Source organism: Sus scrofa, chromosome 15, assembly GCF_054392235.1.
Source record: "Sus scrofa isolate SSC_HxYL_T2T_F1_AM1 chromosome 15, Sscrofa_HxYL_maternal_Yorkshire_Landrace_v2.0, whole genome shotgun sequence".
Classification (NCBI taxonomy): Eukaryota; Metazoa; Chordata; class Mammalia; order Artiodactyla; family Suidae; genus Sus; species Sus scrofa.
In genome coordinates this window covers 115,155,883-115,178,327 of record NC_139397.1, presented here as the reverse complement: position 1 = coordinate 115,178,327, position 22,445 = coordinate 115,155,883, and the positions used below count along the sequence as shown (strand labels likewise).

At 36.3% G+C, this 22,445-nt stretch overlaps 1 protein-coding gene across 6 annotated transcripts in view; it reads left to right on the top strand.

Moving 5' to 3' along the window:
- The window catches only part of PGAP1 (post-GPI attachment to proteins inositol deacylase 1), a 112,757-nt gene that overhangs the window by 19,097 nt on the left and 71,215 nt on the right, over positions 1–22,445 (top strand). For all 6 annotated transcript variants that reach the window (XR_014830018.1, XR_014830019.1, XR_014830020.1 and 3 more), the window contains exons 4-10: positions 3,164–3,335; positions 7,205–7,362; positions 11,269–11,321; positions 12,124–12,190; positions 17,448–17,553; positions 18,467–18,522; positions 20,257–20,340. Coding sequence is in view for 3 of the 6 variants with exons in the window: in XM_085000282.1 (XP_084856408.1) it covers positions 3,164–3,335; positions 7,205–7,362; positions 11,269–11,321; positions 12,124–12,190; positions 17,448–17,553; positions 18,467–18,522; positions 20,257–20,340 (696 nt within the window). In the remaining 3 variants the exon portion in view is untranslated. The remainder of the gene's footprint in view (positions 1–3,163; positions 3,336–7,204; positions 7,363–11,268; positions 11,322–12,123; positions 12,191–17,447; positions 17,554–18,466; positions 18,523–20,256; positions 20,341–22,445) is intronic.

Below are 22,445 nucleotides of genomic sequence, written 5' to 3'. Positions count from 1 at the left end.
TTTTGCCTTTTCTAGGGCTGCTCTCACAGCATATGGAGGGTTCCAGGCTAGAAGTCTAATCAGAGCTGTAACTGACGGCCTACACCACAACCACAGCAACTCGGGATCCTAGCCACGTCTGCAACCTACACCACAGCTCATAGCAACGCTGGATCCTTAACCCACTGAGCAAGGCCAGGGATCGAACCTGCAGCCTCATGGTTCCTAGTTGGATTCATTAACCACTGTGCCATGACAGGAACTCCAGGAAGGCAATTTAATCAAAGGAATGACGTGTTTTGTTTTTAGGTTTTAACAGTGTCATTTGGGATATTTTTGAGGATAAACTAAAGGGATGTAAAGGTGGAAACAGAGATACCAGTTAGGAGGCCGTTGTAGTGATCCAGGCAAGAAATAGTGGTGGTTTGCATCACGTTGGTAGCAGTGGACATGAAAAGAAATGTTCAGATTGGTATAAATCTTAAAGGCAACAGGATTTGCTCGCAGTTCAGGTATGGAAGGGAAATGTGAGAGAAAATGAAGAATTAAGGGTGACCCAAACTAGAAGAACTAGAAGGATTAAAATACCATTAACTAGGGTAGGGGGAAATGCAAAAGGAGTAGGTTTGAAAGATATTAAGAGTTAGTTCTAGACAGGTTCGATTTAAGGTGCACATTAGACATTCCAGGTGTGGCTTGTAATATGCAGTTAGAGTTTAAGTTTAGTGTTCAAGAGAAGAGGTCCAGTCTGGAGATACATAACTTGAATATTGACAACATATAGATAGATTTAAAGCCACGGAACTGGATGAGATCACTGATGGATTCAGGTTGTGAAAGAAGAGAACTAAGAACTGAGGTGTGAATCACACCAGTATAACAAGATGAGGGGAGCTAAGAAGGAACCAGCAAGAGACTAAAAAGAGCAGTCAGTGAGGTAAGAGGAGAACCAGAAGAGTATACTATCAAGGGAACCAAGCAAAGCATTTCAAAGAGGAAGAAGTAATCAATTAAGTTCAATCCCACTGAGGAGTTCCCGTCATGGTGCAGTGGAAACAAATCTGACTAGGAACCATGAGGTTGCAGGATTGATCCCTGGCCTCTCTCGGTGGGTTAGGATCTGGTGTTGCCGTGAGCTGTGGTGTAGGTTGCAGACGCGGCTCTGATCTGGCATTGCTGTGGCTCTGGCATAGGCCAGCAGCAACAGCTCTGATTAGACAGACTCCTGGCCTGGGAACCTCCATGTGCTGTGGGTGCAGCCCTAAAAGGACAAAAGACCAAAAATAAATAAAATAAAATATGTAATTATCAATGAATAGGTGTTTTGGATTGTTGGTCTCTTTAAATACAGGTGCACAACAGAGAAATAATTTAATGAGATAAGATATATCAATATGGGAGTTCCTGTCGTGGCTCAGTGGTTAATGAACCCGACTAGTAACCATGAGGTTGCGGGTTCGACCCTAGACCTGCTCTGTGGGTTAAGGATCCGGCTTTGCCGTGAGCTGTGGTGTAGGTTGCAGATGCGGCTCGGATCCCATGTTGCTGTGGTGTGGCGTAGGCCAGCAGCTGCTGCTCTGATTAGACCCCTAGCCTGGGAACCTCCATATGCCCCCAGTGCAGCCCTCAAAAGAAAAAAGATATATCAATATGATGAATATATTGCTATGGCAGCATAATTTTTCTGTCTTTTTTGTGATATTTCCAATTTCAAATAAATAACTTCATATATCCTATAAAATCTAATATTCTAGTATACACCAGCTACAGTTACATCTCATATCCAGTAAAACAAATGGTAAAAACATGATTTGCTAGACTAGATGTTCTGACTTGGGTTCAGAAAACCAAAGCTTGCTGATAAAAAAATGTTTGCAGAACAAAGCAACCAACAAGGGATTAATCTCCAAAATAAACAAACATCTCACAGCTTTGTACTAAAATCAAACAACCCAATTTTTAAGATGATCAGAAGATCCGAACAGACATTTCTCCAAAGAAGACAGACAGATGGCCAAAAAGCACAAGAAAATATGTTAAATTTCACTAATTATTAGAGAAATGCAAATCAAAACTTTAGTAAGATTCCACCTTATATCAGTCAGATTGGTTGTCATCAAAAAGTTGACAAACAGTAAATGCTAGAGAAGGTGTGGAGAAAATGTTCCTTCAGAAACTGTGTAGCACTGGGAACTATATCTAGTCACTTATGATGCAGCATGATAATGTGAGAAAAAAGAATGTGTACATGTAACTGGGTCACCAGTTAATTTACAATAGAAAATTAATAGAACACTGTAAACCAGCTATAATGGAAGAAGTAAAAATAATTATTTGAAAAAAAAAACCCTAAATGTAGAACTACCACATGACCCAGCAGTCCCATTCCTGGGCATCTATCTTGAGAAAACCATAATCTGAAAAGATACATCCACCCCAGTGTTCATCACAGCACTATTGACAGTAGCCAAGACATTGAAGCAACCTAAACATCTGTCAACAGAGGAGTAGATAAAGAAGATGTGGTACATATATACAGTGAACTCTTACTCAGACATTTTAAAAAAGCATGAACTAACAACATTTGCAGCAACATGGATGGATCTAGAGATTATCATGCTAAGGGAAGTAAGTCAGAGAAAGACAAATATATGAGATCACTAACATGTGGAATCTAATAAAAATGATACAAAAGAACTTACAGAACAAAAACAACTCAAAGATCTTGAAACCAAATTTATGGGTTACCAAAGGGGAAATGAGGGCCCTGGAATAGATTAGCAGGTTGAAATTGACATGTACACACTATATATAAAATAGGTAAGTAACAAGGATTTAGTGTATAAATAGGGTAATCTACTTAATACTGTGTAATAACCTATATGGGAAAAGAATCTGAAAAGGAATGGATATATGTATATGTATAATTGAGTTACTTTGCTGGACACCTGAAACTAATAGAACTTTGTGAAATTTATCTTTTAAAAAGTTTGCACAACACTAAATAGTGTGTATACATTCATTATAAGTATATGAAAATGTATTTCTGTGTTTTATGATGGGAGGTTATATAAAGTTTAAAATTTCTTTTTTCTATTAAATTGCTCATATGTAGAGAGAAGTATTTAGTATATTTATTATGATACTAAATTCTTAGTCATGCCTTGGTGATTTTTTTTGATAGGGTCAAGAATTTGCTCCCAAAAGCGTGGCAATAATTGGTCATTCTATGGGTGGCCTCGTTGCAAGAGCATTGCTTACACTGAAAAATTTTAAACACGATCTGATCAATCTTCTTGTTACACAAGCCACGCCTCATGTTGCTCCTGTGATGCCATTAGATCGTTTCATTACAGGTGAGTACTGTTACGTAAGCACTAACTGATCTCCCCATTGTTTAGGATTAAACAAGTCCCTGCAGCTACTCCCTATAGAGTGTGCTGCAGGTTTATCCTTGTGTGACATAACTTAGGTTCAAATCAACACCTCCCTTTCTGAGCATCTCTTCGTGACTTTCAACTTAGGCTCATAACTGAAATTGCTGTTAGTTTTCTCTGTCTAGCATCTTAATGTGGAGGGCATGTGTCTTACAATCCCTAGGTATTTGGGCTTCAGTTCAGTTTTTCTTGAGGATGACTCCCTGTTTCTCAAAGTGTGTTTTTACTTGCTATGTTTTGTTAACTCTTCATAGTACTGTATTCAGAATAAGCTTGTATTTAAGTAAAATAGTAGAAATGCCTTGTTTTTAAATAAACAGGTCTGCTAACACTTTATATGGTGAAGGTAGAATTGCTGATATTTATGGAGCTCTTAATTGTATTTTGGGTATTGTAGTAAGGACTTTACAGGGTTATTATGTCATCTGATCCTTCCAGCAGTCTTTTGAGGTAGGTACCATTGTATTGCCATGTTCGTGCATAGAAAAACAGAGGCTAAGATAAAGTTCTTGCTCAAAGTCACATGGCAAGAAAGTAGTGCAGCCAGTATTTGACTCTGACAGCTTATTTCTGGGCCTGTGCTTTTAACCTTTGTGTATGCTGCCTCTGAAATGAGTTACATTATGATAACAGAGGAAATAAAATTATGGATAATACTGTAATGTTGCAGGGAATTTTGAATAAGCAGTGGAAGTTTGTGACTGCTGTCATCTAATTAAATAGTGATAATGTCACAGAATAAGAATTAAATGCCTATCTCAAATATTAAGTATTCAGTGCTTATTAGAATATTGTATGTGTAGAAGAATATCTCTAGAAATAATTATTTTCCCTGACTAGTAAATTTATACTTCTGATCCTGTTAAAATCTGCATTATCTTGTGATAAAATTTTGTTTATAGATAAGTGAAAAATATACCCTAATGACCCCATACCAAAGTAGTTTTCCAAAGCATCTATTTAAACATAACATTGCCAGGGAGTAACTTATTTGCTGGAATATCTGGTGCAACAGTACTTACAGAGAAGTTGGAATTTTTTTCTGTATTACGTATAAAACCTTGCCTGTAGAAATCTTTTTTTTTGTCTTTTTAGGTCCGCACCAGTGGCATATGGAGGTTCCCAGGCTAGGGGTCAAATTGGAGCTATTGCTGCCAGCCTATATCACAGCCACAGCAATGTGGGATCTGAGCCACATCTGCAACCTTCACCATAGCTCACAGCAATGCCAGATCCTTAACCCATTGAGCAAGGCCAGGGATCGAACCTGCGTCCTCATGGGTGCTAGTCAGATTTGGTTCTGCTGACCCACGATGGGAACTCCTAAATTTTGTTTTATGATTGAAGTCGTTTAAATTTGCTTTACTAATTCTAGTAATTATAAATTATTATTTATAATAGGTTTAGGAAAAAAGTAAAGGCATAGAAAAATCATATTACTTCTCATGACAATTGATAATTCTTTCTCTTACTGCATTTTATTGATATATTAGTTGAGTCATGTAGTTAAACTAGAATACTCAAAATGCATCTTAAAAATCTCTTTTAGGGAAAGAACTATCAAGAGGGTCAGGTTTTACCAGTTTTGAAGGATACTGATGGTCTGTCTGTAAATGGCTTAGGCTAAAAGCGCTTCATAGAGTCATGGTGATTTTTCAATAGTCAGCAATCCTCTGTCTCTTTATTCTGTATTTATTTTACTGCATTAAGCCACAATTAGAATGAAAAAACAAAAATTCAGGAGTTCCCGTCGTGGCGCAGTGGTTAACGAATCCGACTAGGAACCATGAGGTTGCGGGTTCGGTCCCTGCCCTTGCTCAGTGGGTTAACGATCCGGCGTTGCCGTGAGCTGTGGTGTAGGTTGCAGACGTGGCTCGGATCCCACGTTGCTGTGGCTCTGGCGTAGGCCAGTGGCTATAGCTCTGATTCGACTCCTAGCCTGGGAACCTCCATATGCCGTGGGAGCGGCCCAAAGAAATAGCAAAAAGACAAAAAAAAAAAAATAATAATAATTAAAGTGTCAGTGGATTTTAGGTTTTTAGGAGACCCGTGTGACTTCCAGAAGTAGATTCCTTGTTTATCCCATGTAGAGGTATTGTCCTTAAATAGGGGAAAGGAAGCCTAGGGTCTCTGCACCCTAGAGGGCCCTAATCTCCTGTTGCCATTCCCCACAGGATGTGGGGTGTACAGGCCAAGCAGCTTTCCCACTTGGAGACTGTATCTTTACTTCTAGACCATGATCCAAGTAATCAGTCTTTCTTATTCATATGCCTCAAGTGTGCTTCCTTAGCCTCTTACCTGGATCTGTCCTGAGGACAGGTATATATAATCCTAATGAATTGTGGCCAAGAGGTAGCCCTGCATGAGGTACAGACAGAGCTTGGATGTGCATAGGGGTTCCTCATGGTACAGGATGTAATGGGGATGGTAAGGAAAGGAAGACACCACAGTGATCTGCTCTCCTTATGCTGCAGCTGTAAATCTCCACAACAGTCTGCTCTCCCTGTGCTTCCATAATCCAGTGTCCATCTCTGAGGTGTCCTGAAATCCTTAATTTGAACCTGGCCTTCCAGGCTATTTCAGTGACATATTTGTGAAAGTAGGCAGAGAAAATACATTCGATTTAACAGTTTGTTAGCTGGAATTTTGCCTTTTAAATATATAGGCATATGGCATGTATATCCCATTAGTACTCTTATCACAAGCCCTGGAAAAAATGTTAGGAATGCGTCTGCTTGGTTACAGTTTAACTGAATACTGCTGAGATCTTCAATGAGAAGAACTTGCTGTTCCAGAATGTTAAAAGCCACCAGTGGGACCAAATGCCAGGATAAAAATGCATTAAGTTTTGACAATCAGTCCAGGAAATTAGAACTCCCTTGCTTTGGCTTCAGATCTTTGACACTAAATTTTTCTAATCTTTTCTAATCGTAGATAAAGTAGTAAAATTGTCTGCAGGTTCTTCCCTTTGCTACACTAAATGGGTAGAACCATCTTTCTTTCTTTCTTTTTTTTTGCTATTTCTTGGGCCGCTCCCGCAGCATGTGGAGGTTCCCAGGCTAGGGGTTGAATCGGAGCTGTAGCCACTGGCCTACGCCAGAGCCACAGCAACGCAGGATCCGAGCCGTGTCTGCAACCTACACCACAGCTCACGGCAACGCCGGATCGTTAACCCACTGAGCAAGGGCAGGGACCGAACCCGCAACCTCATGGTTCCTAGTCGGATTCGTTAACCACTGCGCCACGACGGGAACTCCAGAACCATCTTTCTTAAACATCAGATTTTCCATAGCAGAGAGTCCCAAAACAAATGTGTATGTCATACTTTATGTGGTCACCAGTAGGTGGCTGCAGTAGAGAGCTGCATTTATAAGCAGGGACACAACCATGGTTAGGAAGATCTACAACTCCTTAGCATAGTAAATGTTTCTCTTTGGAAGAAGTTCAGGTTTTCTTCCTATACTATGTGACTCATAAACAAATAGTGTCCTTGTGGAATGTAGAAAGTTGTTTGCATATGGACTTGTCAAAGCTAATGAAATTACAGTATCTTTTTTCTTTATTGATACTTTTACTAACTCTTAGTATTTGTACTCTGATTTAATGAGGAAAGTAGAGTATGTGTAAAGATACTGATTTTACTCAAAATAGAGAAATATGGATGATATTTATTGACCATTCATATGGCCTAAACAGAAACTCAGTTTAATATTCATAGTATGGATATATTATTGTTGGAGGGAATGATTACTAATTTTTAACGTATGTCTTTTTTTATTTCCTACCAGATTTTTATATGACTGTAAATAACTATTGGATTCTAAATGCTAGACACATAAATTTAACCACGCTTTCTGTAGCTGGAGGATTCCGGGATTACCAAGTTCGTTCAGGACTGACTTTTCTACCAAAATTAAGCGATCATACCAGTGCCTTATCTGTTGTGGTAATCTTTTTTAAGATTCTACTGAAGTAGTAACATGAGGGATATGGGTATGAAAGGAGAAATATGTAGTTGCTTGAAAGTGATTGCTTAGTTGGCATAGTATGCTATTTGTGTGTGCACATGTGCATGCATGTGTGTGTGAGAGAGAAAGAATATAAAAGAATGAGTATGAGTATTTTGAGAAGGCAGAGGCATGGATACTTAGAAAAGGATTTTAGAAACTTTGTGCAAATGACTTTTATTTATGAGGATACTTGTATCTTGTTCAAAATAAGTATCTATCTGTTGATTAGAATTTTAAGTGTAAGAAAGTGTGGCCTAGGAGTTCCTATTGTGGCTTATCGGGTTAAGAACCCAACATCATGTCCATTAGGATCCTGGTTCAATCCCTGGCCTTCCACAGTGGGTTAAGGATCTAGTGTTGCTGCAAGTTGCAGCATAGGTTGCATATTCAGCTTGGGTCCGGTGTTGCTGTGGCTGTGGCATAGGCCTGCAGCTCTGATTTAGCCCCTAGCCCACCAACTTCCGTATGCTGCCGGGGTAGTCCTAAAAAAAAAGACAGAGAGAAAGTGTGACCTAAAGTCCCAGGGCCCCTTGTTGTGTCTCAGTGATATGCTGTATACATTATTACAGTAGTAGTGGAATTTCACATACTCTTGAATTGTAAACTTGAATGGAAGTTTACTGATTTTAGAATTTAAAAATTAGCTCATCAGGTTAAGAACCCAACCAGTATCCATGAAGATGCGGGTTCGATCCCTGGCTTTGCTCAGTGGGTTAAGAATCTGGCATTGCCATGAGCTGCAGCATAGGTTGCAGGCATGACTTGTATCTTGTGCTGCTCTGTCTGTGGTGTAGGCTGTAGCTCCAGTTCCACCCCTAGCCTAGGACCTTCCTTATGCCGTGAGTGTGGCCATAAAAAGACAAAAAAAAATTAACTTTGAAAGTATAGATAGACCCTGATTAATTAATTTGCTAATTATTCTTCCCTGCTAGGATATCAAGTATTTGGTCTTTAGCAGGGATATATAGCTTCTATAAAATAAGTTCAACTTTCCTTTTAGGATTTATATATTTCTTATATTTTTAACCTTGAAGTCTTCAGTTATGAACTTAACTTTTTAACCCCAAATATAAATTAAATTCATAGCATTCCTTTTGTTTTTTAAGTGAGCATTCGTTGTTTCATAGTTGTCCTCTTCAAAGATACTCCTTTGCTCAGCTTATCTGCTATTTGCTCTTCCTTAGATTTCTAATCATTCTATAAACAGATACTACTGATGGCTTGCCATATGTAGAACAAGAATTTTTAAGCTATTCTATTCTTATCTGCAGTTTTTAAATATATAACTGGAGAAGTTGTGATGTACCCATAATAGCTTTAGAACTAATTGGTAAATCTCTCAAGCTCCATTGTTGGTATGGATCCTATTATTTGATGATGAATATTTTGGGCAGATATGTGCTAGAAGTTCTCAAAACTCTAAATATGAACACCTTAGTAAACATGGATGTTTGTAGTCGTATAAAATTGGGTATACTATTTCCTAGTCTTGGTCTGGAACATGATGATGTATTGATAACACATCCTGAAGCTTTTAGAGACTTTGGTCTTTTTAATGACGTGTGTGTGTGTGCATGCCTGCAGATTTCTGTCCTTTCTAATGCATTTAATAATATGTTCTGTTCAAGGCAGCTTATATATCTATGTCTTTGATGAAAATATATTTTACTTATTATGGAACTTTCTCAAAGCTAGTTATTGTATAATCTGAGTAAGTATTTAATTACTTGGTTTTTAGCTCCTAACTAATCAACAGTCTTTTTTTTTTTTTTTTTTTTTGGGTCCTGAAAAAAGTTTTATTTTTCCAAGCATTTCTCATTTTAAAAAACAGTTATTAAGAAGTAACTTTTTAGTGATTATCTCAAGAACAGTTAAATGGCATTTTTATCCATTGTGACTAGAAAAATTATTTTAGAGACTTCAGTTACATTAGTAGAGTAGGCTGACCTGTAATATTCACTCACGCAGGTAATGACACTTAAACACAGAATTTTACGTTTTGCTCATATAACTGCCCTATGTGTACATTTAAGTGGTGGGTGGTTTTTGAAGGAATCTCATTAAAGGGACCCAGGCTGATAGTAGGTTCCCCCTTCTTAAATGCTTTACCTCCAAGACTGCCCTAATCATAACTGTTTCAACTCACATGAAGGGGGAAAGAGCTTTAGGAGATCAGTCAGGCCTGGAGATGGCACACATCACTCTTGTTCATATATTATTAGAGAAAACTTAGTCATACCTTAGAATGAGACTGAGACGTGCAGTCAGCTAAGTGTGTGAAAAAGGAAGATTTTGGTGGACATTCAGCAGTTTTTACCATAAAAATGATAAGCAACTGCTTATTTATTTGTGTTGACTTTCCTTCTTCCGCTCTAGCAAAGAATGAAAGTAAACCAGCTTTATGTACTTGTTAGTAGTAAATTATGTCTACTGTGAGTTCTTACTCTGCTGAGCATCTAATATAACCTTAGAACCACAGTGAACTCTGGTTGTCTCAATTTTTAAAGTAAGTTCTCAGCAGTAATTTCTAAATAAGGTAGCTGATGTTTATAAGTTCATTAAGTATGCTGTAGTTTCCTCCAGCTTTAGAGTCTGAAACCAAGTACCCATTGTTCTTCCTCGAGTACAAGAGTGACAGTGACTTGATGACTCCTTAGAAGTTATACTTTTTTTTTAGTTGCAAATAACTTTTTTTTTAATTAAAGAGGCATGTTCATTGTCTGTAAATTTTCTTGCATATAGGGCTATTAGTTTCCTGTTCTCCTTTTGTTTTGACAGTTCTAGGAAGGGCATCTCATTGTGTCTTTGACAGTGCAAAGAAACTGAAAAATAATACCAGGTTTACTTAATTTTCCCCCATTGTATGTAAGATACTGTTCACAGGGAGGTCATTACTTTGCATGAAAAAAGGTTTAATTCTTGGAGGGTGTTGTGCCATTGTTAGGAAGCCTTCCACAAATAATTAGATTTTTTTAGTAGGCTTTTGCATTTCTCTCTCTAACCAGCAGTTTGTATCCTAATGATCTAGGGTTTTGGTTTTTTGGGTTTTTTTTTTTTTTTTTTTTTTGTCTTTTTGCTATATGGCATATGGAGGTTCCCAGGCTAGGGGTCGAATCGGAGCTGTAGCCACTGGCCTGCGCCAGAGCCACAGCAACACGGGATCCGAGCCACGTCTGCAACCTACACCACAGCTCACAGCAACGCAGGATCGTTAACCCACTGAGCAAGGACAGGGACTGAACCCGCAACCTCATGGTTCCTAGTCGGATTCGTTAACCACTGTGCCACGACGGGAACTCCAAGGGTTTTTTTGTTTTTGTTTTCAAAATAAGTAAGCCTGGACTCCACTAAAAGAGTCTAATTTGGTAGTTTTGTGATCAGACATATTTATTTTGAAAAATCTCCCCAGCCTAGGTATTTCTCAGGCACACCCTGATTAGAGTTAACATATTAAGTGATAGTCTAGTCAGAACTAAAATTACTAAAATATCTATTGTAACTTAAATATACACTAAGATTTATTAAAGAATTATAAACTCAACCTGTTATTAGAGTAATGAGTTAGACATTAAACTACAGTAAGTAATCTGGGGATGTTTTAATAATTTTTAAAGGGTAATTTAAGCCTGACTAAGCAGCAATGACAGAGAATTATTGTATGCAGGAAATATCTAAATATTTTTGGATCACCTTTTATAAGAATGCATCATTTTAAAATGTCTGTCATAAAATAGTGAAACTGATATTACATGTTTCTACATATTAGCCTATAAGAATTTCAGGACTTTGGGAGACTGACAAATATGCTTTTCTTAAGTATAGTTTTATTTCTTTTCTTTCAGAGTTCAGCAGTGCCTAAGACCTGGGTCTCAACAGACCACCTTTCCATTGTATGGTAAGTTCATATAACTTATTTTAGTAATTAGTGATGGTCCTCTTTTCTCATCAATGAATTGCATGGTTTGTTAGCTTTCTTAGAGCTTTATCCATAAATAAATAAGGATTGAGGAGAAAGATTTACTTAGGGGCTTAGAACTCCAACCTTTTTTCTCGTCTTGGTTTTTTGACCAAGGTGTCCTTGACAACCTATAAAATCTTCTCCTAAAGAACAAGTAGCATCAGTCTCAAATGAAGCTAGTCTAGAGTTTGTCATATTTGGGCAGAATCAAAGACACTTACAAATTGGGCTTTTTGGCCAGTCACCAAACTCGGGAAACTTGATTAATGACTATTCTAGAGCAGCATATTGAAAACCAAGTAGGAATTAGATTTACCCTTATTATAAATAAATAAATAGGTTAATATAAGGATGGAGAAATACATAGTCCCTAACCTAGTATCTTTTCTATGTTTTGACTTAAAGAATTCTTTTCTGACCCTCCTCTGGTTTTGCAGTCAGTGGCTTCTATAGGAACCACAACAGTTCAGACATAGGAAGATGGGGCAGACATGGAGATTTAGGAAAGATAGAGGGATCCTGACAGATCTGCTCTCCAATATCCAGAAAGACCTAATTTACTTCATTTTTAAGTAATGAAGCTTTAAGATATATGCTTAGTAATAAGGACTCAAATAATTTGAGTTTTCAACATTAAGGGAAATTCATATATTCCATTAAATTATAGAATTGTTCATGTTTGTATCAAAAGTATATTTTTAGAGGAAGTTTCATTTGTAACATTTATTTTGTTCTTTAGGTGTAAACAATTGCAATTGACTACAGTTCGAGCCTTCTTTGATCTTATTGATGCTGATACTAAACAAGTATGTATTTTTAAATTAAAGGTTATTTCAACAAAGCAAAGCTTTTGTTAGAGCAGTGATAGATTTGATAACTTTTTTCTTTGATGAAAATAGAAGCCTCCACCTTATATTGACTGTATTAGTTTCCAAATGTAACTACCTTTATTTTTTCTGATACTACTTTGATCACTATTAATAAAGACTGCAATAAAAATGAAAACGTGAAAGAATACCTTAAATCTTCCTCCAGTTATTCCCCTTTACTGTTTAAAATTTGATATATATTCTTCTTTTTTTTACCTTAAGGGAAATAATTATTACAAATATCCATATGTAAGAGTATCAAAATATCTACATTCATTGAATACACAAGTGTGCCAGAACCTAAATTAGGTACTTCTAGAGTCAAACCTTTTCTGTATTGAGATTTAAGATAGAAACTCTCCAAGCCAGTGATTTTCTAAGTTATTTAATCACCAGGACACCTGGAAATCATATTAGTCTTTCATGTCTTTCTTGTATCCTTACGGATAAATTGTAGTGGTGGGCACCAAGGATTTCAGCACAATTCATAGAATTCTACCTATTAACTTAATTTTTATTTTTTTCCTGTGTACTGGGAACAAATTGCCATTACTCAACCTTAAGCAGACTTTCACCTCAGGTCATTTTGCAGTGCATCTCTGTTCCATAGAAGTATATTTTGAGAACTGTGGCTCTGGCTTCTTCTTTTGGAGGAAAAGTTCCTTGTGTTTTAGGTAATTTTTTTCATTATGTGAGATATTTTTGGATTCTTTCCCCTGAAGGCTCCAGTTCTTTGAGAGACTATCATGTGTGGCTTCTTTCTCAATAGATCTTTAGGTCATGCTTTCCCTAACATGTGTTTTGACCTTGTTTCTGTAGCTCTCTTAGGAGTATGGTAGAGTCTGTTCTTTTCCTTAACCCTTCAGAAAACTGCATAACTGTTATTAGAGAGAATGATAGATACTTAGCTCTCTCCTGAAGAATGCAATAAGAGAGATCCAAATTGTTCCGTTTACCACATTTTAAACCACAAGGTACCATATTTAAATTAATATATTTATTGAAGTAAATCAGCTTCATAGAGTTAACATTGCTAACACTGGAATCATGTGGTCCTGGAATACAAACATTTTTCAGTTTTTCAACCTTGTTTAAATTGTGAGTCTTTAACTATGGCAAATTTTTTAGTCTGTGCAACTACATATGATAATACAATCAATTAAAACTTGTATTTGACCAGTTTGTGTTTGAAATGACATTTGGTAGGTTTAGGAAAAACACCATTTCAGCCAGTGAACAGTTGACTCTCATACAGGTATATTCTTTAAAAATTGTACCTAAAACCAATTCTAAAAAAATCAAATCTTGTTTTCCATTAAAATTCCAAGATGAGAAAACTCTTAATACTGACATATAATATAATTCTGGGTGGATAAGTATTTTGGAGACTTATTTCAAGGAACAAATGAGAAATTTTTGATAACTAATACTGCTAAGAATCAAAGTATTATATGAAACTTCTGTTTCACCAACTCACTATATATTATAAACTAAATATTAGATAATAAAGTGTTAAGATATGATTCCTACTCTTTAAGAAGCATATAGTTTAGGAGAAACAAACATATATACAAGGAAACTGTAACTCAAAGAATAATTAGTCCCAAACATGTGGTACCAAGGAATGAGTATCAGAGAGTAATTTTGAGTGGTTATCAGTATAAAAGTCATAGCTGAAAACTTGTCAGTGGGTTGATTCCCTAGATAATAAATAAGGATGAGAGAGTCCTAACTTAACTGAACTTTTGGTAGAAAGTCCTCTGGGCTTTTAATTGGTTTCGGAAAGGATGTAGCTGCTTTTTTTTTTTTAATTACTTAATGAATTTTATGACATTTATAGGTGTACAACAATCATCACACCAAATTTTATAACATTTCCATCCCAAACCCTAAGTATATCCCCTCACCCCCCCAACCTGTCTCATTTGGAAACCATAAGTTTTTCAGTCTGTGAGTCAGTCTCTGTACTGCAAAGAAGTTCATTGTGTGCCCATTTTAGATTCCACATGTAAGTGATAGCATTTGATGTTGGTGTCTCACTGTCTGACTGACTTCAATTAGCATAATAATTTCTAGATCCATTCATGTTGCTGCAAATGCCATTATTTCTTTTCTTTTATTGACTAACATTCCATTGTGTATATGTACCGCATCTTCTTCATCCACTCTTCTCTTGATGGGCATTTAGGTTATTTCCATGTCTTGGCTATTGCAAATAGTGCTGTAGTGAACATTGGAGTACATGTGTCTTTTCGCAGTCATGGTTTTCTCTGGATAGATGTCCAGGAGTGGGATTGCTGGATTAAATGGTAATTCTCTTTTTAGTTTTCTGAGGAATCTCCATACTGTTTTCCACAGTGGTTGCACCAGTTTACATTCTCACCAACAGTGTAATAGGGTTCCTTTTGCTCCCCATGCTCTCCAGCACTTACTGTTTTAGACATTTTGGTGATGGCCATTCTGGCCAGTGTAAGGTGGTAACTCATAGTGGTTTTGATTTGCATTTCTCTAATAATGAGTGATGATGAACATCTTTTCATGTGTTTTTTGGCCATGTGTATGTTTTCTTTGGAGAATTGTCTGTTTAGATCTTCTGCGCATTTTTTGATGGAGTTGTTTGGGTTTATTTGGTATTGAGTGGTAGGAAGTGTTTATAAATTTTGGAGATTAATCCCTTGTCAGTCACTGCATTTGCAAAGATTTTCTCCCACTCTGTGGGTTGTCTTTTCGTTTTGTTTAGGGTTTCCTTTGCTGTGCAGAAACTTTTGAGTTTAATTAAGTCCCATTTGTTTATTTTATTTATTTATTTATTTATTTATTTATTTATTTATTTATTTATTTTGTCACTGCTCTAGGAGGTGGATTTGAGAAGATGTTGCTGCTGTTTATGTTGGAGAGTGTTTGGCCTATGTTTTCCTCTAAGAGTTTTATAGTGTCTGGTCTTATATCTAGGTCTTTAATCGATCTTGAGCTTATTTTTATGTATGGTGTTAGGAAGTGTTCTAATTTCATTCTTTTTCATGTGGCTGTCCAGATTTCCCAGCAGCACTTATTGAAGGGACTGTCTTTTCTCCATTGTATATTCTTGCCGCCTTTGTCATAGACTAGTTGACTGTAGGTGCGTGGGTTTAATTCTGGGCTTTCTGTGCTATTCCACTGATCTATATTTCTGTCTTTGTGCCAGTACCATATGGTTTTGATGACTGTAGCTTTGTAGTATAGTCTGAAGTCAGGGAGCCTGATTCCTCCAGCTCCATTTTCTTTTTCAGGATGGCTTTGGCTATTCTGGGTCTCTTGTGCTTCCAAACAAACTTTAAAATATTTTGTTCGAGTTCTGTGAAAAATGTCCTTGATGATTTGATAGGGATTGCATTGAATCTGTAGATTGCCTTGGGTGGTATAGACATTTTGATAATATTGACTCTTCCAATCCAAGATCATGGTATGTCTTTCCATCTCTTTGTGTCATCTTTGATTTCTTTCATCAGTGTCTTATAGTTTTCAGAGTACAGGTCTTTTGTCTCTTTTAGGTAGGTTTATTCCTAAGTATTTTATTCTTTTTGATGCAATGGTAAATGGGATTGCTGCTTTTTTAAAAAAATAAAAAATAATTTTATATTAGACTGAGTTGATTGCAATATAGAGTTTGCATCAATGAAGGTAAAATTCTAATGTCCTCCAGTCTGCTTACACAATATCTAGAGGACTGTATTCTATTTTGTATATCCTATTTTAAGAGAGACATCAAACCTGAGTTTATCCAGAGGAGGCAGTCAGAGTAGTGAAGGATTTGAAATAGTTCTGTGAAGAACAGTTGGTGTTTTGTGAAGTTGTTTAATCTGTAGAAGAGAGGGCATGTAACATCTTTAATTTTTTGAAGATCTGTTCCCCAATATACTATTTCAAAGTAATAGGGAAGCAGATATTTGCTCTAACTAGGGCAGAACACTCTTCTGCTAAGAATTTTTAAAATTGGAATGTACTGTCTTACAAAGTAGGAAGTTAGAAATGTTCAAGCAAATGCTAGGTGACTTCCTAAGGTTGAAATGATTTCGTATAGACCTGCATCTTCACTGTCTTTTTTTTGTCATTTTTCTCACTGTGTTGTTGAGAAAATCACTTAGCTGTCAGAACCTCCAAGTTTAAACTAGAATATCAAATAGTGGTAGATTTTAAATGGATTTTTATATGCTAGTACATTTTTTAAAAGGGAGGGACTGATATAAAGTTGCCAACATTTATTATATTAGGATGTTTTAAAACATTCAACATGGAGTTCCCGTCGTGGCGCAGTGGTTAACGAATCCGACTAGGAACCATGAGGTTGCGGGTTCGGTCCCTGCCCTTGCTCAGTGGGTTGACGATCTGGCGTTGCCGTGAGCTGTGGCGTAGGTTGCAGACGCGGCTCGGATCATGCGTTGCTGTGGCTCTGGCGTAGGCCGGTGGCTACAGCTCCTATTCAACCCCTAGCCTGGGAACCTCCATATGCCGCGGGAGCGGCCCAAGAAATAGCAACAACAACAACAACAAAAGACAAAAGACAAAAGACAAAAGACAAAAAAAAAAAAAAAAAAAAAAACATTCAACAGAAAAGTCCAGTTTACTCTAATTTTTATTTCACAAAAGAAAGGGTATTTTGACCCAAAGAAAGTATGACAGAGTAAATAAAGGAATTTTCTAAGGAAGGGCATTTGGCAATTTAATTCATTTTCTCTAGTGGCCACTGAATTCTATGTTGAGGGATTGGTGCTGGTCTCAGTTTGGAAACTAGAATGTTGGAATCACTAAACCAGAGGGTTTCTTAAGTTCTTCTGATTCTATATATCTTTATATGTTTTTATTTTTAGCAGTTGCTTCAGAGGCGCTATTGCCTAATGGTTAATAGCATGGGCTCTGGAGCCAGGATCCCTGGGTTTCAATCCTGGACCAGACTCTTAAATGGAGTGTAACCTTGGGAAAGTTTCTTAATTTCTCATGTTTTAGTTTTTTAATATTTAAAATGCAGGTCAAATTTTAATATCTCCTAGAGTTCTTATGGTAATTAAATGAGTGAGTAAGATGTTAAAACACTTAAAACAGTGCGTGGCCCAGGGTAACTAACTGTTGGCTTTTATCATTATTTCTTGAAACAAAGTTTCATGAAGTCATCACAGTGAATATAAAAGGATACAGGATGTATCGATTTTCTTTCTAGATAACTCAAAATCCCAAGAAGAAATTGTCTGTTTTGAATCACCACTTTATAAGACACCCAGCAAAACACTTTGAGGAAAATCCGTCAATAATTTCTGACTTAACAGGTTGGTGGTAATAACATGTTTTGATTTTAAGTAGAGCTTTATTTTTAAGTAAATTTGTTATTAACAGATAAATTATTTGAAGCTATAATACTTCAGGTATTATAATCCTATTATATTTTATTAATTTCCCTATGCTGGTTTCTTATGAGGTTCTTGGCTAAGGAGGGAGAAAGTAAAAAAGCAATTTGTAAGATATTTCTGATAAAAATTTTGTATTGAAAATAACATGACAGCAGAAAAATTTAAGAGTAAATGTCTCTGTTCGCCTGCTAGACACATAAAATAAGTGCTGTGTCATTCCTGACTTAGCTTCTTAATCATTTTCCAGTCTTTTGGTTTAACAGTACATCTTTTGCTGGTAAATTTTGTTTTCAAGTGTATGTCATACTTTACTGAGTTTAGAAAATGAAATATGCTTTCTTCTGCTGGTAATCCTTATAGTTTAGATACCAAACAGATTTTAAATGCTTGTGAGTATTCCTTGCTGATGAGCATAAAGAGAACATCTCATTGAATTTTCTATTTTAAAATAGCCAGTGTTCAAGACACTGCTTTTTTTCTTTTTTGTGTGTCTTTTTAGGGCCGTACCCATGGCATATGGAGTTCCCAGGGTAGGGGTCCAATCAGAGCTGTAGCCGCCGGCCTACACCGCAGTCACAGCAACGCCAGATCTGAGCCACAACTGCGACCTACACCACAGTTCACGGCAACGCTGGATCCTTAACCCACTGAGCAAGGCCAGGGATCCAAGCTACAACCTCATGGTTTCTAGTCGGATTCATTTCTGCTGTGCCACGATGGGAACTCCAAGAAACTGCTTTTTTTCCAAATTCTGTTGTGATTGAGAAATTCAGTAAAAGAAATCACTTAATATTAAAAAAAAAGTGAAGTAAATTAATTTCTTTTATCTTAGGGACATCTATGTGGGTGCCAGTAAAAGTGTCTAAGTGGACCTATGTGGCTTACAATGTAAGTATACTAACAATGGATTTAGCATTTTTTTCCAAAAATATTCTTTCAAAGTTAGACTCTTTTAAGGGAATAACTACATGTTATTTTCCCATATTAAATCAATTCAGTAATAATTCCTTAAAACCTAGTCAGTCTTCAATTTTCTAGTTTTATCATAATGGTCAAATGTTTTGTTATTTCTTTGTTTTCCAGTTTGTTTAAATTAGGGTACAAACAAGGCCTGTGTATTATATTTTGTTATGTCTCATTCCTCTCTTAATCTCTAATACTTTTTCCACCCTTTTTTTCCCCTTGCAGTTAGTTTTTGGGGAAAAAAGGCATTTGTCCAATAAGAGTTTCACATAGTCTTGATTTTGCTGATTGCTTTCCTATAGCGTCATTCGGTATATTCCTTTGTCTACTATTATGTGATTTGGTAGGTGAATCCAAATGCTTCTTCAGATTTCTGGTTTTTGTTTTGCTTTTGTTTTTGCTAGACATCTCTCTTTTGTTAGCAGTTATTGATGAAGAAGGCCTAGATTAGATTCATTTGGGGGGTGCAAATACAGTGAGATGTGAATTTGATTATTCCCTCTTCATTTAATAACTGGAACACTATAGGAGTTCCCATCGTGGCGCAGTGGTTAACTAATCCGACTAGGAACCATGAGGTTGCGGGTTCAATCCCTGGCCTTGCTCAGTGGGTTAAGGATCCAGCGTTGCCGTGAACTGTGGTGCAGGTTGCAGACGCGGCTCGGATTCCGCGTTGCTGTGGCTCTGGCATGAGCCAGTGGCTACAGCTCCGATTGGACCCCTAGCCTGGAAACCTCCATATGCCGTGAGAGCAGCCCAAGAAATGTCAAAAAGACCAAAAGAAATGAAACATTAAAAAAAAAAACTGGAACACTGTATAGAAAAGCTTCTCATCTACTAAATTTATCAAAAGTGGAACAAATTACAAAGGAAAAAATGATAATTGTTTGGATCTTATATTTACTGGTTTTCAGAGTAATGTGTTGGCTCACAAATGTCCTCCATCAGTGACTGTAAGATGTTTTGAGGGATGGTTCCTCCAGTGTTATGATCTTAAACGTTTCTGTTTTTCCTGTCTGAACTAAAATACTAATGTTGTTCTGTCTTTGATACTAAAATCGATATTAAAATTGTTCTATCTTTGACCCCTGGAAGACATTTCAGGGTAGCTTCCTCAATCTTTTTGGTACAGCGGCTCTTTGGTTGTCTTTGATATTTTCCTCACTTTCTAGTATGAGAAGGTATTTTAGCTAGTTGAGTAACATTTCCAGTCCCAGGCCTTAAATCTGCTTTTTGTCTAAGGAGCTTTTCCTATTATTTGGAAAATGGTATCTGAAAACTATAGTTTGGGCACTAGAGATGTTTATGGCTAATGATTTATCATTTCTTAGGCCTTTTCAGTGAACAGAGCTAAGAAATGTATTTTACCTTGGTCATAAAACCAAAAAACAAAGCCACGTAGACAAAACAAACATGTATTCATACTGATACTTCCAAGACAAATTCAGGACTACAGAGTTTGTACCTGATCTATCTTGCATATGTATCTTCTTCCCATTCCTAGAAGATTGGTTGGTTCTCAGCAATACCAAGAATGATAGAATTAGAACTACTAATCAGAATTAATTAGAAAAATTCTTCACTTACCTGAAATTTTGAATGAAATTTTCTAGCCTCATGATCATTTTATGTTTCCCTCTTTTTTTTTTTTTTTTTCAGGAATCTGATAAGATATATTTCACTTTTCCCCTTGCAAATCATAGAAAAATCTACACTCATGTCTATTGTCAAAGCACTATGCTGGTAAGAAAATTGGTACATTTTATGTAAGTTTAAAAGGCTTCCATTTATTTTTAAGGTTCAACTACTATCTAATGGATCTCATCGTTAGCTATGAACTATTATTTAATCTATTAGGTGAAAAACATTTATCTGGAATAGTTTTGATTGAAAAGTACTAATCACAGTCCTTCTGTACCTATTAATATACTATCAGCTTGTACATTTTCCCTCTAGTTTAAGAATTCCACACTCTTTTCCTACCTTAATTTCAGTATGTTTAGGATGAATGTATTCTGAATTCAATTGAGCTCCTTTTATTCTAAAATTCTGTTAGTACTTTAAAGAATAGATGTATTTAAGCAAGGTTGTTCTTTGTTTTATAAAGTAAATCCTATTTTTCCATTGGCTTCCATACTCTTCAATACTTTTTATACCAAATATTTTCTAAAAAAGCATAGTTAATGTTTTGTTACAGTGGTATTTAGTCATACAGTATCAGTATGATGATTTTGTTTGTATTTCTTTTTAATGAGTACCTCCAATGCCAGAAACATGTTAGAAGCTCTGAGTATACTTTTTTATGCTAGGAATGTTTAAGTAATAATTTAATAATTTATCAACACTTCTTTCAGGAATTTGTTTCCCAATTTGGGTTCTTTTCTCTCTATTCTGATTTTTTTTCTCATGTTCTAGGATTCTTCACTTTATATTTGCGTCTTTCATAATTTCAAGTTCTCTTATCTCCCTTTTGTTGGATTATTTGTATTTTTTAGGACTAGGATCTAATATATCACTTAGTTGCTTGACACTGCCATTTGACCATATAGCAAAGTCTTTAGAAAAGATAGTAGGCAGGCATTGTGGGCTAGATGCTAACGAATACTAATTTTAGTGGGATTGCCACAGTTTTACATCTGTCAAAGAATGTTTTATAAGTAGAGCTGTGTACTTATCACATCAGGAGGTATATAATATCTGGTTGTCCCACTTTTAGTAGCAAAGGCTTATCAGTGGACTCAGGTGGTATCAGCATGATCCATGGATTAAAAAGTTCCTAATCAGTCTTTTACCTAATGATTTTAGGAGCCATTAAGGGCCTCATTTCCTCATTTTTTTACTGTAGGTAGTTTTTTTTTTTTTTGGTTTTTTTTTAGATCCATAAATTTTATGATCAAGTAGCATTTTCTTTTCTGTATACTTTAGAAGTTAGCAAATTCTGAGTGGCTTTTTCCGAGATTTTCAATACAAGCTTTATAATTAATTGATTTAGGGGTGTTTACTAGATGACCTGAAATTGTTCTTTTGACAAATTATAACAACACCATGTTTTAGGGTGTGTTTGAATAATACTATATTCAGTCTGTTGATGAATGAATCAGAGTTCTCTATACACTGAAGTAAGTTGTGTGGAATACATGCAGTTTTCATAATAACGGCTGTGTTTGAGGATAGACTCCTTTAGTAACTACAAAAACCCATTTCAAAACTGGGTTGGATCTTGAGAAATTGCCTGATTTTGTTTGCCTAGGCTGTGCACGTCTGTTCTTTTGCCTTACTTTATCGCGTCATGTTATTTTTCTGGGAAGTATAGGTTAATTGATAACGAAGTACACAAGTATTTTCCCAGCAACGGAGAGCAGAGAAATACCACATTGTTTTTGCTTTTTTTCACCTTGCCTTTCTATATTCTTGAAAAATGTTGTAAAATTTTATTTAGGCTCAATGAAGAGAGAGGCTATGTCTACCTGATTAATCTTTTTCCTGAGGGCTTAGCATAATTCCTTGGCCTTGGAATGGTCTTAATAAATATTTTTTTTAATGGTTTGTTCCATGGCATATGGAAATTCCCAGGCCAGGGATTAAATCCAAGCTACATCTGTGACCTGTGCCACAGTTGTGGCAACACCAGATCCTTTAACCCACTGCATCAGATGGGGGATTGAACCCATGCCTCTGCAGTGACTCAAACCTCTGCAGTTGGATTCTTAACTACACTGGGAGCTCAGTTAACTTTATAAATATTAATTGAGTGAAAAGATTGTTATTTTATTGTCCTGTCTGTGTACTTTGGGGAAATGTACATAGCTGTCTCAGCAGTGTTTCTCTCTTATGCCCTGGTGGGATTT